Source organism: Phyllopteryx taeniolatus, chromosome 1 (assembly GCF_024500385.1).
Source record: "Phyllopteryx taeniolatus isolate TA_2022b chromosome 1, UOR_Ptae_1.2, whole genome shotgun sequence".
Lineage (NCBI taxonomy): Eukaryota > Metazoa > Chordata > Actinopteri > Syngnathiformes > Syngnathidae > Phyllopteryx > Phyllopteryx taeniolatus.
In genome coordinates, this window is record NC_084502.1 from 8,595,865 (window position 1) to 8,611,943 (window position 16,079).

Below are 16,079 nucleotides of genomic sequence, written 5' to 3' on the forward strand. Positions count from 1 at the left end.
TCTCTCTCTCTCTCACTCTCTCGCTCTCTCTCTCTGTCACACACATATACGCACGCACACGCATACACACACACACACACACAGACACACACATATGCATCTTGCAGAGGCTGCGGTGGACGCTAAAAGTAAGTGCTATGTAGGAGTACTGAAAGTGTCACCAGACAAAGCTCCTGTTAAGGTCATTCTTTCCTATATTTTATCATCACTAATCAAAAGTTTATCCTAAAAAAAAAAAAAAAAAAAAAAAAAAACTGGCTCCATGTGTGTGTGCCTGTACCGTATGCATGTTGCTGATGTACAGGATTTGCAGGGATGGGCTTGGATGTATGGTAAGTAAGTATGTGGTTTTACCTGCTCTATAATGCATCAATCGGGACGTTTTCTGCAGGAGCCGAGAGGGAAAAGCCTGTTGGCTGCGTCAGGCGCCCAGTTTCACGCCACATAAGAGAAATATGAATAATAGACGAAGGTGACCGGATTTCTGCACTATCGCCAAAGGTATTCCTGTTAATCCATGATTTTAATTTTTTTTATTTCTTCCTACTTACATGCATTTTATTCTATTTATGAGGCATGGACTTCAATACTTAAACTGCATATGTTGGTGCTGAGTCTATGGTATAAATATGGTGTACAGAATTTGAGACAGCAAAAGGCTAAATGCTAAACGGTTCGCAATCGCGATGAGCACGCTAACGTTCAACCGTTTTAGGCGGAGCTTTGAGGCAAAAATTTGATGCATGCATGTGAGTCGACGAGGCCGAGTTATTCGATTTTCTTTTCTCAGCCCCAATTGCAATGTGGACAAAAGCACTGGCTCAGGAGCGGAGAGGGAGGTGGAGATCTTTGCTAGTGATGTAGCTCAAGAAATTCAAATGACCTGATTTCAGGCTTCTCGGCAGAAAAACGAATTCAGGAATGAGTGGACGATTTTAATTCATATTTCACGTTTACTGAGGGACCATAGGGCCAACATTACATCTTAAATATTATAAGATGTTGGTTTGGTAAAATATGGCACCTTTGAAGAACGTTTTTGACTGGTTAACTTCTATTTAACTTCTTGTAAAGCAATAGATATTGATAAAATATTAACCAACTCATTTTTATCAGGGTGACAGTTTGGGCTCTGGAACAAATTATTCCAAACATAATTGACCAAATTGGTAAATTGTGTTAAAAATAACTGTTTTTGTGTGGTTTAATCTTGCCAAACATTGGCAGTTGGAGTCATTTAGGAATTTTAGCAATGTTCACTTGTGTGGTAAAAATTAGGTTAAAAAACACGTCGATATTGCACACACATATAAGCACACAGGTAAAGGAACATGCACTTCTCTCTCTCTCTCACACACTCTCTCTCTCACACACTCTCTCTCTCTCTGTCACACGCACACACACACGCGCGCACACACACACACACACACACACACACACACACACATGCATCTTTCAGAGGTTGAGATGGACCCTAAAAGTAAGTGCTATGTAGGAGTACTGAAAGTGTACTCCTACATAGGAGTACTGAAAGTGTACTCCTACATAGGAGTACACTTTCAGTACTCCTACATAGCACTGTAGGAGTACTGAAAGTGTACTCCTACCAAAAAAAAAACAAAAAAAAAAAAACCTTGGTCCATGTGTGCGTGCCTGTACTGTATGCATGTTGCTGATTTTCAGGATTTGCAGGGATGGGCTTGGATGTATGGTAAGTAAGTATGTGGTTTTACCTGCTCTATAATGCATCAATCCGGAAGTTTTCTGCAGGAGCCGAGAGGGAAAAGCCTGTTGGCTGCGTCGGGCGCCCAGTTTCACGCCACATAAGAGAAATATGAATAATAGACGAAGGTGACCGGATTTCTGCACTATCGCCAAAGGTATTCCTGTTAATCCATGATTTTTCATTGTACAGTACTTGTACCATGTTGTGAAAAAAGTGTGATATGAGGATTTGCCGTCTAGTAACTATGTGTAGAAATAAAAACAATTATTTCATGCCCAATTATTTACCAGTAAGTAAAAAAGGAAGAGAGTAAAGGTTGTTCAAGTTGATACAGCAAGACGGAATTAAAAATGTGCTTTTTCCTTTTTGCTTTTTTTTTTTTTGATGGCTTTGTGGATGAGGATTGATCAAAAAAAGAACGTTTTTGACTGCATGCTAGCGTATGTTTTAGCGTGCACGCATGCTACCGTATGTTTTAAGCTAGCGTATGTTTTACCATGCCTGCACCCAATAATACGGTGCGTCTTGTGCACGTGTTAAATACAGAAATAGACCCCGTAACTGAGCCTGCGCCTTTTAATACGGGGCGCCTTATGGTCGTGAAAATACGGTAATGATCTTCGGAGCTTCTTCCGTAATGGAGTAGGCTTACTTTACATGTTTCTGTGGCCTCTGCACTACACATCATTGCATGCAGTGGGTTGTAAAAAAAAAAAAAAAGTACTTTGAAATGAAATACTGTTTAAAATGTTTGACGATACGCATTACGACTTGTGTCAGGTCATGTAGTTCAAGTCAGTCAAGTCGAGTTTGAATACCAGATCAAAGTCAAACCGAGTCTTTTCTAAGTTTTAGCCGAGCGAGTTACTAGTCCTAAAATTGCAGACTCCAGTCTGACTGGAGTCAAGTCCTCCACCTCTGATAAATTCAATACTTGCTCTTACCTTTGGGGGAGACGCTCCGTGACTTCTTATCGTCTGAGGGAGAGTTGCTGCTGCTGTTGGGAGAGAAGCTTCTCCTCTTGCCTAGAAGGTCATCTGCAAACACACGAAGAGCAGTGGGTAAATGGATGGAAACCATGGCCGTACTACTATTTGTATACCTGAACGGATGATTGTTGGGAAATTAGTTTGGATGCAAGTTAAAAGAGTTAAAGAACACCCCCAAAAAAGTAATAGATGGAGAGAAAAAGCTATTGAAGCAAGCCACAGGCGTCTTGAGTTGTGCATTTTCTGTCAGAGATGAGAGGGGGCCTGAATCGCCTCGGATGACATTGGATAGATCTGCACGACTCACCCACTCACTCACTCACTCACTCACAGTGTGTGCGGAGATGTGTATGTGTGTCTCTGTGCATGCATGTGCGTGTGTGCAGCATGTACAATATGACAACAGGACGAGGGTTCTGTCTCGGCATCTTGCCAACGTCTCTTCTGACAGACAGTCCTGAGGTCTTAATACGCATCTTCCAATCTCTATGCTTGTTTTTCTCCTCTTTTTCCAGATGTTGGCCTAAAAGACTGTGATTGAATAGTGGCTAGTGGTGTCCAAACTATGGCCTGGGAGCCATCTGCGGCCTGCCGTCCATTTTTTAGCGGCCCACCATCCGTTTTTTTAGGGGGCTGCGGCATACATTAAGGTTTTCAATCGACACACCCCGTGTCATTTTACTGTATTGTACTACTTATACTACATTGGGTGACAAGGCAGAAGAAGAGAAGAAACAGAAATTTGTACTCATCTCTCACGTCCCTAGTTTTTTTTTTTTGCCACACATCATTCATTAAGATGCTCCTCCAAATTGTGATTGTTTGCTCTACTTTCTGCAAGGTCAATTTAGTACCGATTGCTCTTCTGCCGGATATGTAATTCTTGCTGCAGCTCAGTACAATCTCAGTGGATCTGTTGTCGTGGGATATACGGTTGCTGGCCCCACAAAAATCGTGAAAAATCCTTGACTTTTTGCGTCATCGCTTGGGTGTTTTTATATAAACAAAAGCAATTTATTATTGCTTCACTTATCTTTACCTACAATTATAGATTTCTTTTACTGTGTTAAAAGAATGTAAAGCTTGCCATTGCATGCTTTGATTTTTATGTGTGCGGCCTTTGGAAGAAATACTGTAGTTTGGACATGCCTGCGAGAAACTATTTAAATTCCTTTCAGCCTACTTTATGCCCATATGTTTGTTTTTGCCCAGCACGAATTCCAATTCCTCATTAAAAACACCTCTCTATACCTGAATTCCTCCCATGAACAAACACGTTTCCTCGCCCTTCCTCATCTTGTGCACAATTACAGCACCCCCTACTGCTGCCTCCTCCTCATCCTCCTCCTCGCCATCTCCTCCCCTCTCATCCCTCCCTTCCATCCAGCCCCGTCGTCACACCGCCACCCCCTCAAACACACCTCAAATCAATACGGGCCTAATCACGGAGGGAGGAGATGCAGACCGCGTTGCAGAAACGGAAAAGACGTTTGTCATCTCTCTTTCTGTCTGTTTTTATCTGGCGCACCTCGGGTTTCTCTCAGACGCTGTCAGACAAACCACAGCAGCAACTGTTTCCTCTGTTTCGTCCTTTTCCTGCCTTGTCTTCACTGCTCTGAGGGTATTTTTAGGGACAGGGAGGAGCATTTTGGTTTTTTTCCGGCAAAGAGAAAGGCGGCTCTGTCTCATCTTTAACATGGCATATTCTTATCATTTTTGCATGAAAAACAATGAATAACAAAAACAACAGCAACAGTTTGTAAGCGTTTGCAGACTTCTGTCACGCGCTCAGGCCCCGTCCAAACAAACACTTGTATTTTGCTATGAGTTTTGGCTTGATATCAAAGTGTGTTTTTGGAAAACTGCCAACAACCTGAAGTTTTTTTTGTATGCCGGTAGACGAAAAAGACAGCAATCTACTTTGTTTTGTTAATTTTCAATACTTCACTTCAGGCCATATTCATATTTACAGAAATGACCTTCTCCAGGCTTCTGACTGATCAAAAAATTAGTTAGGGGTTATAGTCCCAATGATGGCACAGTTTAGCCCGTACAGTGTTGTGAATTCATTTGAATTCCAAATCGCGTACAGGCAGACTCAAATCGCGGATGATTTCAAAACGTCAGCGGGCAGCGTTACACATGTCCAATAAGCGGACGTGTCAAGAGAAAAGACGTCGTCCGGACCTCACAAGGTTAAAATGCATTGTAAGGGGTTTAATAATAGTAATTTCATTTCATCATTCAATGTCATTATTTTTGTAATGCATTACTGATTGTGACCAGCGGGGACACATTACTTCCATGACTCAAATTCTCAACCCAAATATATGACAAGTAGAGTATTAAAAATACGCTTTTGGATACCGGAAATACAAGCACATGATACTGGCATGGAATGCAAATAACAGAGCCTTCAGGCATTTTTGCAGCTTGTTTTCATAACATCTGTATGTGGAACTTTTGAAAAAAACATGAACAAAACAACAACTCCTCTTTTTAATTCCCTGTTTGATGTTGTTGAGGAGATCCACAAGCATCACCACCGTAAAAAAAAAAAAAAAAAAAACATTGGATGGAGGAAGATGCTAATGAACAAGGATAGATATAAACACACACACACAGAAGATCTTTCTCAACGATCCATATTTTTTTTTTAATCATTTACGATCCTTATGTTCTTATTTTCCCATCTTGTCCCTTCGAAAAACCTACACTTCCTAATCCAGGAGTAGCGACAATCCCTATTAGCTCAAGCTTCCTTTCTACCTTCAAAAATGCACAGAGCACGCTTCCACCCACGCCCGGAGACGCTCACGATCAAACACACAGACTTGAGTCGTCTTTGGAGCTGACCTCACTAAAGACACGCCGTCTCCAGAGCGGGTGCCCGAGGGCCAGAGATTTGAGGGCGGCAAGCTTTTTAAAGCCAATTAAATGGGGCTTCTTAGATGCTCCCTTTTAATGCCCAGCCCTGAGCTGTGCTAGCATCTGTGCAAGCCGTTTACTAACTAAGGGTGCTTATAGTCAAGTTTGCTACCCGGGGCTCTTTCCGATCACGTGCTTGTTATGTTATGTTGTGCACTATAGTGGGGGGTGCTTATTTTTATTTGATCATCTGTGCTCTGATTTAAATTTTTTAAAGTGGCGATGTGGGATGTAGCAAACAACACGAGTACGTTTATCACCGTTATTATTGCCCATCAATAGATATGACAGTGTGGCAGTATTACAGTAATGGCCCCCAACATGGATCTGCTCAAAATGTCTAGTTTTGCCCCTACCAGTGTCGCCAAAGTGATTGCACGTGTTGGATTTGTTTAGTACAGTTTAGAATTGTTTTTTTTATTGAATGTTTCCATTGTCAAAGGTCGCAAGGGTACACACTTACCAAAGGTTTTGGCACCCCTGTTGTTGTACCTATCATAAGTGCACGGTAACTAAACCATCTACCGGTCGACAAATAATGCTCACTTTTGTGTGACTACAGCAGTAACAGGCAGAATCCAAAACGCATCTTTTCTAAAACAAAGCTTGTCTTCCATTTGTGATGAACACCTCCGTGCCAAGAAGAAGGAACACAATACACTGGATGTCCTCCATTGTTGTCCTTTGTTTACTGCCTTGAAATTATTGGCAGGTTACACGGTGTCACTCTGCGACGATGGGCCACTGTTTATGCTGACGCAGCCATTCTGCCAAGACGCCGTGCGCTGGAAATGCAAACCATCACGTCGGCGTTTACCGCCGCAAACCGCACGACGGCCATCTGAATTTCAACGCAAAGGAGAGAATGGTCCAAGGCTCCGTAAGACCATTGAATAACTTGCGATCTGGCGCTATACAAAAAAATTTGAATTGAATCTTCTGCCATGTAACGTCCATCAGCAACATGAGATGCCAACCTTACAAGTTCACCTCCTGTATACATGCAATTCACCCAACTGGGAGGAAAAACAGACCTCCCTCCAGCAGATAAATACAGAGAGGAAAACAGCGGGTTCTAAACCATCCTTTCATGTGACACCATGAGGGCGAACCGTCAAGCAAGGCAGCATTCCTCGCTCTCTCCCTCTCTCTGTCTCTAGTCCGATTTCCTCTCCTCCCTCCTCTCTCTATCGCAGGGAGCGTGGTGACAGCTCAGACAGCCAGGCTCCTTAATTCCTCTCTTACTCCGTTAATCTGTCATCTTTATCAGGCCGGCAAGGGGGAGGTGGGTGGTGGGGCTGCGTGTGGAAAGGCGGGGTGACAGGCGGGGACGCGGGGTGGGCCGCCAGCCGCAGCCCCCCAATCAATCTCCACATTACAGCTGACAGAATGGTGCTAATAACTTATTGATCCCCCCCTTCCATGCGCTGGGGCCTCCGCCAGCCCTGAAAGCCCCGCCATTGATTGGCTCACGGGCCGATGCAGCTGGGCGAGGGGGTGGGGCGGTTGATGGAGACGGGGCCGACATGGGGGCGCTTGGGCTCGTGCCGAGGGACGATGCATCGCTGCCAACGTGCACAAAGTACACACAGCGATACAGTCGGGCGCTCCTGCTCGTCTGTTTGTCCTGCTCTTTTATTCGGCGAGGGACGGAGGAAATTAAGAGAAGTGGAGCTCAAGAAGAATTATGGGCCGCATGAGGACAAAATGTGTCACTAACTGCTCAGTCATCTGGTGCACAGGTGGCTGCATGTGTTTAAGAAGTTGCCAGAAGCCGTAACGTAGCTCATTTAGATTCGCGAAACACTGTGATAAACACCGAAGAAGCCGTTAACGAGTAATTATTTGATCTTGGTTGGTAGCTACATTCAATTATTCTCAGATTTTAAGTGGTCCCACACAATTTGCAGAACACGGTGCTTGTAAAATGCAAATGACAAGGACATGACACATATTTTTAAAACAGATGTTTTTAATCCTGAAGGTAACGTTTCGATTCTAAACATCCATCCATCCATCCATCCATTTTCTGAGCCGGTTCTCCTCACCAGGGTCGCGGGGGTGCTGGAGCCCATCCCAGCTATCATCGGGCTGGAGGCGGGGTACACCCCGAACTGGTTGCCAGCCAATCACAGGGCACATACAAACAAACAAACATTTGCACTCACATTCACACCTACGGGCAATTTAGAGTCTCCAATTCATGCATGTTTTTGGGATGTGGGAGGAAACCGGAGTACCCGGAGAAAAACCACCCGGGCACGGGGAGAATATGCAAACTCCACACAGGCGGGGCCGGGGATTGAACCCTGGTCCTCAGAACTGTGAGGCAGACGCTCTAACCAGTCATCCACCTTGCCGCAGATTCTAAACAAAACAAAACAAAACAAAACAAAACAAAACAAAACAAAAAACTTAAATAAACATGTATCGGTGTTGTTTGTTGAATCTCGAGGTGACTGTTCACATTTTAATCATGTGCGTCTTACAGCACCTGTTGCTCGGCAACACTACTGCATATTAATAACCATACCAAAAGAAAGGTTATTAGGGTTGTGGCATTTTTAAAAGCATCCTCACATAATTCTGTTGAGAATTTTAACCAAACTAAACAATAAAAAGTAAAAATGGGTATATATATATATATATATGTGTGTATATATATATAGGCCAGTCTCTGGCCTAATGTCATCTGGGATAGGCGATAGCTCACCCTTGACCTTATGTGCTACAGAAAATCTTTTTTTTTTTTTTTTAAATCACCACAAGGTCATGTCGAAAACAGACACAATGAGCTTGTTCTTTTAAGCAAATCCCTCAACAGTGAGATTGTTTTAACTCATAGAGCCATCTCTTTGAAGCCCATTTTAAACTATTTACCACCCACACGCCCTTGTCTCGATATAGGATGAGAAATCCTGGAGTTTGCTTTGTTGCAAATAACCCTTTACAGTGTATCACATAATAAATCGATGGTAATACTTCAAAGGCAACTTGCACTCAGGATCAGACCGAGAAAAACAAATCCTTTTCCTAAAACAGGCTGTGTTCCAGATTTACATGTGAGTCAAAAAACAAAACAGGCACTCAAACCCACACTGGGGAAGATGCACACATTTAAACGCACAAACACAGACACGCCAACAAGTTGTAACTGCCTGTGGGAGTCTGCGTGGAGGGAGAGGAGGAGGAGGAGATCCAAAACACCTTATCTGCCTGTTCGAGTCTCCGGTCTGACCACAGCGCCACAGTTTACAATCTCCACAGGCCGCCAGACTCTCAGCATCGACGCCCGTGCTCCTCCCTTCCCCCCCCCCCCCTTTCCCTTCCTTCATCCCCGCATCCCCCCATCGCCGCTCACAGACCCTCTGAATAGCCGCCGGCTGGGGAGCGAGAGCGTGAACGAGGGAAGGAAGGAGGGAGGGATAGAAAGGAGAAGAGAAGGCGGGAGGCAGCCTTCCTGTCTGTCCCTCAGATTTAATTAACGGCCTACTCCGGCACAGAGACGACCTCCTTTCCTCCCTGCGCGCGCACGCGCACGCACGCACACACACACACACACACAGGCGGCGCTGTCCGCCACCATAGCTGCCGCCAGCTCTCCCCCGATGCCGCCGCCACACTCATTCATCTCTCTTTCCCGTCTCACCAATTCCAAATGTTTCTTCCACCACAGCGTCTCTCTGCTGTGAGCTTTCTCTACGCTTCTCTTTTGCCTCATCTACTTCCTGTTTTCGTTTGTGCACACTTTAATGCTCCTTTTCCACAGTTCAGTGTAAAGTTGCCAAGTTGACAGGAGAGGCGAAAACACTGTAAAGTCGAATAATCCCCAGCTCTAAAACGTGCATAGACACCCACATGTGTATTTGGTCGTCAATCCTAACCTGCGTTGATTTTACGTGGGCACGCATCCGTGCAGCTATCCGCTATTCGCGTGTAATAGTGTGCTTGTGAATGTGTGTGCGTCTAATTTCACTGGCAGACAGAATTAGAGGCACTGATCGGATTGGACTTGTTTACAGACACGGAGCGAGGCGCGCAGGCAGCCTGTTAAATCGCGCTTTAATGCTCAAACGGGCAGATTTTCGGGTCCCCGACCCCGTCTGGCGAAGGTAAACTGTGGTCAGCCGCTCTTCTGTCAGCAGCCCCCCCCCCACCGCCCCTCTCCACCCATGCACCTCTATACCCTCCCTTTGTGTATTCTTTTACAGTGCCTTGAGATATGAGTTTTGGGAGAATCCAGCCGTCACTTTGTCGATTTGTTTTGTTTTGCCTTGTGAGTGCAAACTTGGGGTAGAAGCGCCGTATGGTGGCAGTGACCCGAGTTCGGCAAATAGTGAACAATTCTTCAATAAAAGTGTTTATTGACACTCCCAGTTCAAGTTTACTGTAAAACTCAACATACACGTTGTGCATTTAAAACAACCACATAGGTTAGCCTTCTAGCTTAATGCTAACGCTAACACATAATTAGAAATGCATACATAAGCCTTTGCGCAACTGATATTTGACTACAAATGGTGCAGCAACACATGTCGACATTCAATATAACAGCACTCAGTCATATATTCTTTATCCTCTGTGAGGCTGAATTTTGTAAGGAGTATTCTATTTAATGATGTCCTTACTGTATTATTTGCACAACCATTGTCCCAGATTATCGCACTACTCGTCACTTTAAACCGCATACACTCCTTGAAGTCTCAGTGCCCTTTGCACAATGGTCATTGCACCGGACTATTGCGATATTAGCCATTCGAACTGCTCTAAGTGCTAGAGGACTCTGCATCTTTTTGCACAATTGTTTTTTGTCAATGTCTTTATGTCTCCAAAGTGTTCTGTAAATTGACTGTCTGTTGTACTAGGGCGGCACGGTGGCCGACTGGTTAGAGCGTCAGCCTCACGGTTCTGAGGACCCGGGTTCAATCCCCGGCCCCGCCTGTGTGGAGTTTGCATGTTCTCCCCGTGCCTGCGTGGGTTTTCTCCGGGCACTCCGGTTTCCTCCCACATCCCAAAAACATGCATGAATTGGAGACTCTAAATTGCCCGTAGGTATGACTGTGAGTGCGAATGGTTGTTTGTTCCTATGTGCCCTGCAACTGGCTGGCAACCAGTTCAGGGTGTACCCCGCCTCCTGCCCGATGACAGCTGGGATAGGCTCCAGCACGCCCGCGACCCTAGTGAGGAGAAGCGGCTCAGAAAATGGATGGATGGATGTTGTACTAGAGCGGCTCCAACTACCGGAGACAAATTCCTTGTGTGTTTTGGACATACTTGGCAAATAAAGATGATTCTGATTTAATGATGTCCTTACTGTATTATATTTATAAAGTAGAATATTATAGAGTGCTATTTTTTTTAATTAAAAAAAAAAACACTACAAAATTAGCAGGTTTTTTTTTGGGAGAGGTTGGAATTGATTAATGGCGTTTCCATTCATTTCAAAGAGGAAAGATGATTTCAGATATGAGTGATTTGATTTACAAGCGTGGTCACGGAATGAATGAAACTCATATTTCAAAGTAGCAGTGTATTAGCGCAACTTTTCAAAAACTTTGATTTGTTCGTCAGGTTGAACACGATTAAGATAGTATTTGGGGTGGAATGCATTCCAGACTTGGGTTGTAAGAAGGTACCTGTCTACTAGCAGCAAATTAATACCCACAATGCCTTGCTCTCACGTACCGTATGGACAATTAATCCTGCAGACAAAAGAGATGAGCAAACAGGGAGCGAGGGTATGGAGGTGTCGGGTCTGAGCTGATTTGCCGCTTGCTGTGCCGATGGCTAATAGGATGAGAAAGGGCAGGGTCACTGCGGGGGCAGATTTAGGGTGTCGCCCCCAAATCTGCATTTTACAAGCGGAAGAAAATGTATATTTTATCTGCCGTCATAGGCATTCAAGTAGAGTAATCCACAGCTCTAAAACTTCACACACACCCAACTGTGTAATTGAACATTAATCTTTGCCTGTATAATGTTGTTTTTCAATCACATTTTTTTTTTTAAATGAGTACTTCTTTGTATCTAGTATTTTATTATATTGTAATTGCTGTTTTTCTGTGACCTTTTTTTTTTAGTATTACATTATGATCAAACCATGCCATAAGAAAACCATTTATGATTGATGAGAGAGCTTTCCAAGTATTATACATGGCTTGGGGAGAATGCTTTCCAAATTGTTTGGGTGTTTTCAGCTATTTATTTCAGTTATGAGACAATGCCAAAGGTTGTTGACTTCAGCGAGCATCTGGTATTATTCTTCAATTATTGATACATTTATGATGATGATTATTATAATAACAATACTAATTATTATTATTATTATTGTGAGCGCAAATGGTTGTTTGTCTATATGTGTCCTGCAATTGGCTGGCGACCAGTTCAGGGTGGCGGGGTACACCCTGAACTGGTCGCCAGGGAGAGGCTCCTGCACACAACCATACCCTAGTGAGGATAATAATAATAATAATAATAATAATAATAATAATGATGATGATGACGATTATTATTATACAATAAATACAATATATTAAAATAAAATAAATGAATATATGAATTAAAAAATAACTGCATTTGTTAAATAAAGTAATTGTAGAATAAATAAATTAATAAATAAATAAAATACTAATTAACCTCAATGGATGTAATGAATTACAATGGGATGATAATTCAATTATTTTTCATTGTTTAACTTATACATATATTAGCTATCGTCCAGGTGGTGATCCATTGCGAAACAACTCAATTGGATTTCATATCACATTTGTTATTATTCATTTATTACTCAAGCAAACATACTTACAATTGACTTTGGATTTCTATGATAAAAGACTAATGCTTTTGCTAAGTGTTACGCACCTAATAATGAATGAAAAGGATGTGCTTTTTGTGCTTTTTGTGTGTTTAGCTTACGCTAAACACACATATGTCACTGTTAACCCAGAGTGGCATGAAACATCCAAACACGGGGTGATAATAGCTGATTAGTGAGGTCGTTTTCCAACCATATGTCTTTAATGGCAGCAGAATATCCTCACACGAGCTACACACGAGCTACGCTGTCTGTGTTCTGTCTGTAAGCTCTTAGTTTAGCACACAATGGTTCCACTACTCACATGATTATTTGGATTAATAGCAAACAAAGCTATTTATTCTGAGGTGATTTGAAACGGGGCTTTTAACCCCAAAATAAATCCCGGAGTGCCGCAGAGAATGTCAGAAGAACATTAAGCAACAGACAGGAGAGCGACCTTCGGGATGGAGGAATAAGCTCATGGCAAAATCCCCCAATTGCACAAATTAGAGTCAAATAAAAGAATGTTTACATGTTACAGGGAATGTGCCAGTGTTAGTCACACACACGCACGCAACATCACCGGAGGTCCTACCTGTGTGTCCTGTACTGGCATTGTGGTCGGAGGCTGACTGGCCCTCGGGCATGCCGTGCTGTCTGCTGTGGTGCAGGTTGGAGATGATTGTAGAGAGGTCACTGTCACGACTGACGCACGCACACATGAGAGGAAGAGACGAGAAACAAACCGTTAAGCAGCCTCAAACGGAAATCCACAAATCCAAAACCAGTGTGACATCAACTTTTTCACACTCTACTTACAACAGAAAGGCTCCGTGTAGAGGGCGCTACGTGTAAACTCGGCAGCTACAGGTGGCTGTGTTGTGGACTGGCTCTTTAGCTCTGATGTGTGTCATACACTCTGACAGACTACTGCATCCAGCACTTTTGGCTCTCATCCCCACTCATCTTCCATACTAAGATCTATTACCCAACATATTCACAACCTCTAAGTAGTTTAACAGCTTAAAACCTGATTATGGCGCTTCTGTGACAGATGCCGCTATCCCAGCTGTTTGAAGGGAATATTGAAGATTGCACACATACGTTTTAATGTGTTTATCGCATGTGGGAGGGGTAAAACTATTTTTGGAAATAATGACATGGTCTCTATATCTTTAATTTTCATGTGTTGTGGGTGAAGAACATATCTCCCACGATAAACGTGGGTTCACTATATTATACTGTACTTTTTGTGATTTTTACAACAGCAAAAAAGGTTTTGCGTTAACTTAAAAACATGTTGGGTACCAGTGGCTCTTTCTGCTGAGCTGAAATAGACCTCTTTGGTCCAAATGAAAAAATGGTCCATTTCTTCCATAAAAGTGATCATTATATTTTGACATATTATATAATTTATATTATATTTATTGTTATGTATTTTCGCGTCTTCCTCCACACAAGTAGCGGTCCCTCACTTTTTCCGCCGCAGCGAGTGGGATTACGTGTTTGGGTGTGAGTCACCGGCGGTATTTCTTTGTCTAGAATAGTCGTGTTCTGCCGGGCCGCTCGGTGTGCGGCAGAACTTAGATTGAAGACCTCGAGAAGTATAAAGACAACATTTTTTTTAAAAGCAGGTCTGCCAACTTGAGCCACGGTAAAATGAATGCTTCCTTTTATTTACATTCCAAGTCAGGGGCAACCACAATTGCCAAACTTTGAATACTCCCGGCACGGCTGATGGGGTGTTCGCGCAAGCAGCAGTGCTAACGTTACTGTTCGGAGTTGTGGTCAATGTTGTCTAATACTTTGCGGCACACTACAATAATCAGACCGTGTTTATTCCTTGATGATATGACACCAACGAGTGCTGTTAGTGTTTATTACGTTATGTTCACTGGCATGGCTAAATCCACTTCACTGTAAGGGGAGCCCCGGCGCACAAAAAGTCCATTATTCCTTAGCCTTGCTTTAGGCACACACACAAAAAAAAAAAAAAAAAAAAAAAAGGAGCAAGAAATGGCTTTACCTCCCCAGGTTGGCTGGAGCTGCCCAATTCCCCATCAATTACCTCTTTCCTCGCCAGCAGACCCACACAAGTGTGTCAGGGGGGTATTTCATTTGCAATCTGATTACCATCCTGATCGCATTAAATGCCATAATGATGGGAAATAGCCGCTTAGCATTCAGGGGGAGTAGAGCAGTCGTGTAGTGGAAGTGTCGTCACACTTAATGGCAAACAGCTTGTGGAGGCAGAGGCTTGATTCTTTTTTTTTTTTTTTTTTTTTTTATTTAAGCTGACATTCCAAAAAGCTAATATATTCATTATTCTCTCATTTTGTCAAGCAAATAAACCTTCAAAAGGCATTTTTTTTTCCTGCCCTGTCTTTTTGATTTTGTAAGCATCCTCACATGTCGCAATGTATGTCATGTCAACTCACAAGTTTATTCAAAGTAGAAGAGCCTCTGAAGGGGGTCCGCTATGACTCGGCAAAGCAGCGTTTATTGGACAGAAGTGGTGAATGGTTCTTAGCTGCCACCGCTATGACGATGCCACACTGTTTGCGGCTGCTGGACTTGGTTTTTTTTACAGCCTCATGATTACAGGCTGCCGCCGTAATGTCAGGCTGCGGGCCGCCAGGCTGTTTTCCACACGCTAAGAGAAAAGATGAAGGGGCAGCGACGAGGGCCTAACGCTGGCCTCGCCGGCCATTTTTCAGTCACACACGAGCAATGACTCAAGAAAACAGTCAGACAGTCACCATCTAAGCACGGAGATCTTTGATTGGCCTGTAAACTGCAAGCGTTTTACAATAATGACAGATGTCTTTTTGTGACGTTAACTTTATAATTAGAAGCCGTCCGTACTCTGCGAGAGCAACACAATGAAAAGGAGATGCGGAAAAGATGTTATTGTTTTTTCCATTGGGATTTGTTTTATTATATCAGTGTCACCCACAAATGCTCACAAACAACGCCTAACGCAGCAAACCTATGGCCACCCTCGCTCCATCACGCAAACTAATCATGATAATACTATCGTGAACTTCTCAAGGAGGTTCTAGGGTTATTATCCTGTGGCGAGGCGGCCGCTCTAAGCCATGAAAGGCAAGGGCGTTGTTAGTGGAGTAATTAGCGCACGTTTCCTGAGCTGTCCCGCCTGGACTAATGAGGGGCTGAAGCCGATCTTCACCCCCCCCCCCCGTCTGGCCTCCCTCAGCCCGCCCCCTTTCCTTTCAGTGGATGGCGGCAAGGTCACACTCCCGCCCTGGAGGATGGAGAAGGAGTTTAAGAGCCAGTCACCTGAGTCAGCGCTCCCGCGGGAGCTCTAAGACCCGAGTTAGGAGGGATAGGGTGTGGGGAGCGGGGTGTTATATTAACGTCGGGCCTGGTCGCTAATAAGTGCACGAGCCGCCATTTCATCCTAAGCTTATCCCAGAACTGGTTGGCTCCGCCCTTTCATCTGGAACCACAGCGGAGACTCACTGACCCAGACACTGAGGTTGCTAATACAAGTATTAATAATAGCATTATAACAAGACACTATAATCATGTCACACGACAGCACTAGACCACGTGAACAAGGTTTTCTTCAATAGATAAGATAATTGGGGGAAATCATGCATGACCGCTTAACTACGTT

The 16,079-nt window shown here is 43.6% G+C and overlaps 1 protein-coding gene across 2 annotated transcripts in view; it reads right to left on the reverse strand.

Moving 5' to 3' along the window:
- Positions 1-16,079, reverse strand: part of samd11 (sterile alpha motif domain containing 11) — a 58,330-nt gene that overhangs the window by 22,665 nt on the left and 19,586 nt on the right. For both annotated transcript variants that reach the window (XM_061768624.1, XM_061768634.1), the window contains exons 4-5: positions 13,035-13,144; positions 2,671-2,763 (exon numbers count right to left, since the gene is read on the reverse strand). In XM_061768624.1, the coding sequence (XP_061624608.1) occupies positions 2,671-2,763; positions 13,035-13,144 (203 nt within the window). The remainder of the gene's footprint in view (positions 1-2,670; positions 2,764-13,034; positions 13,145-16,079) is intronic.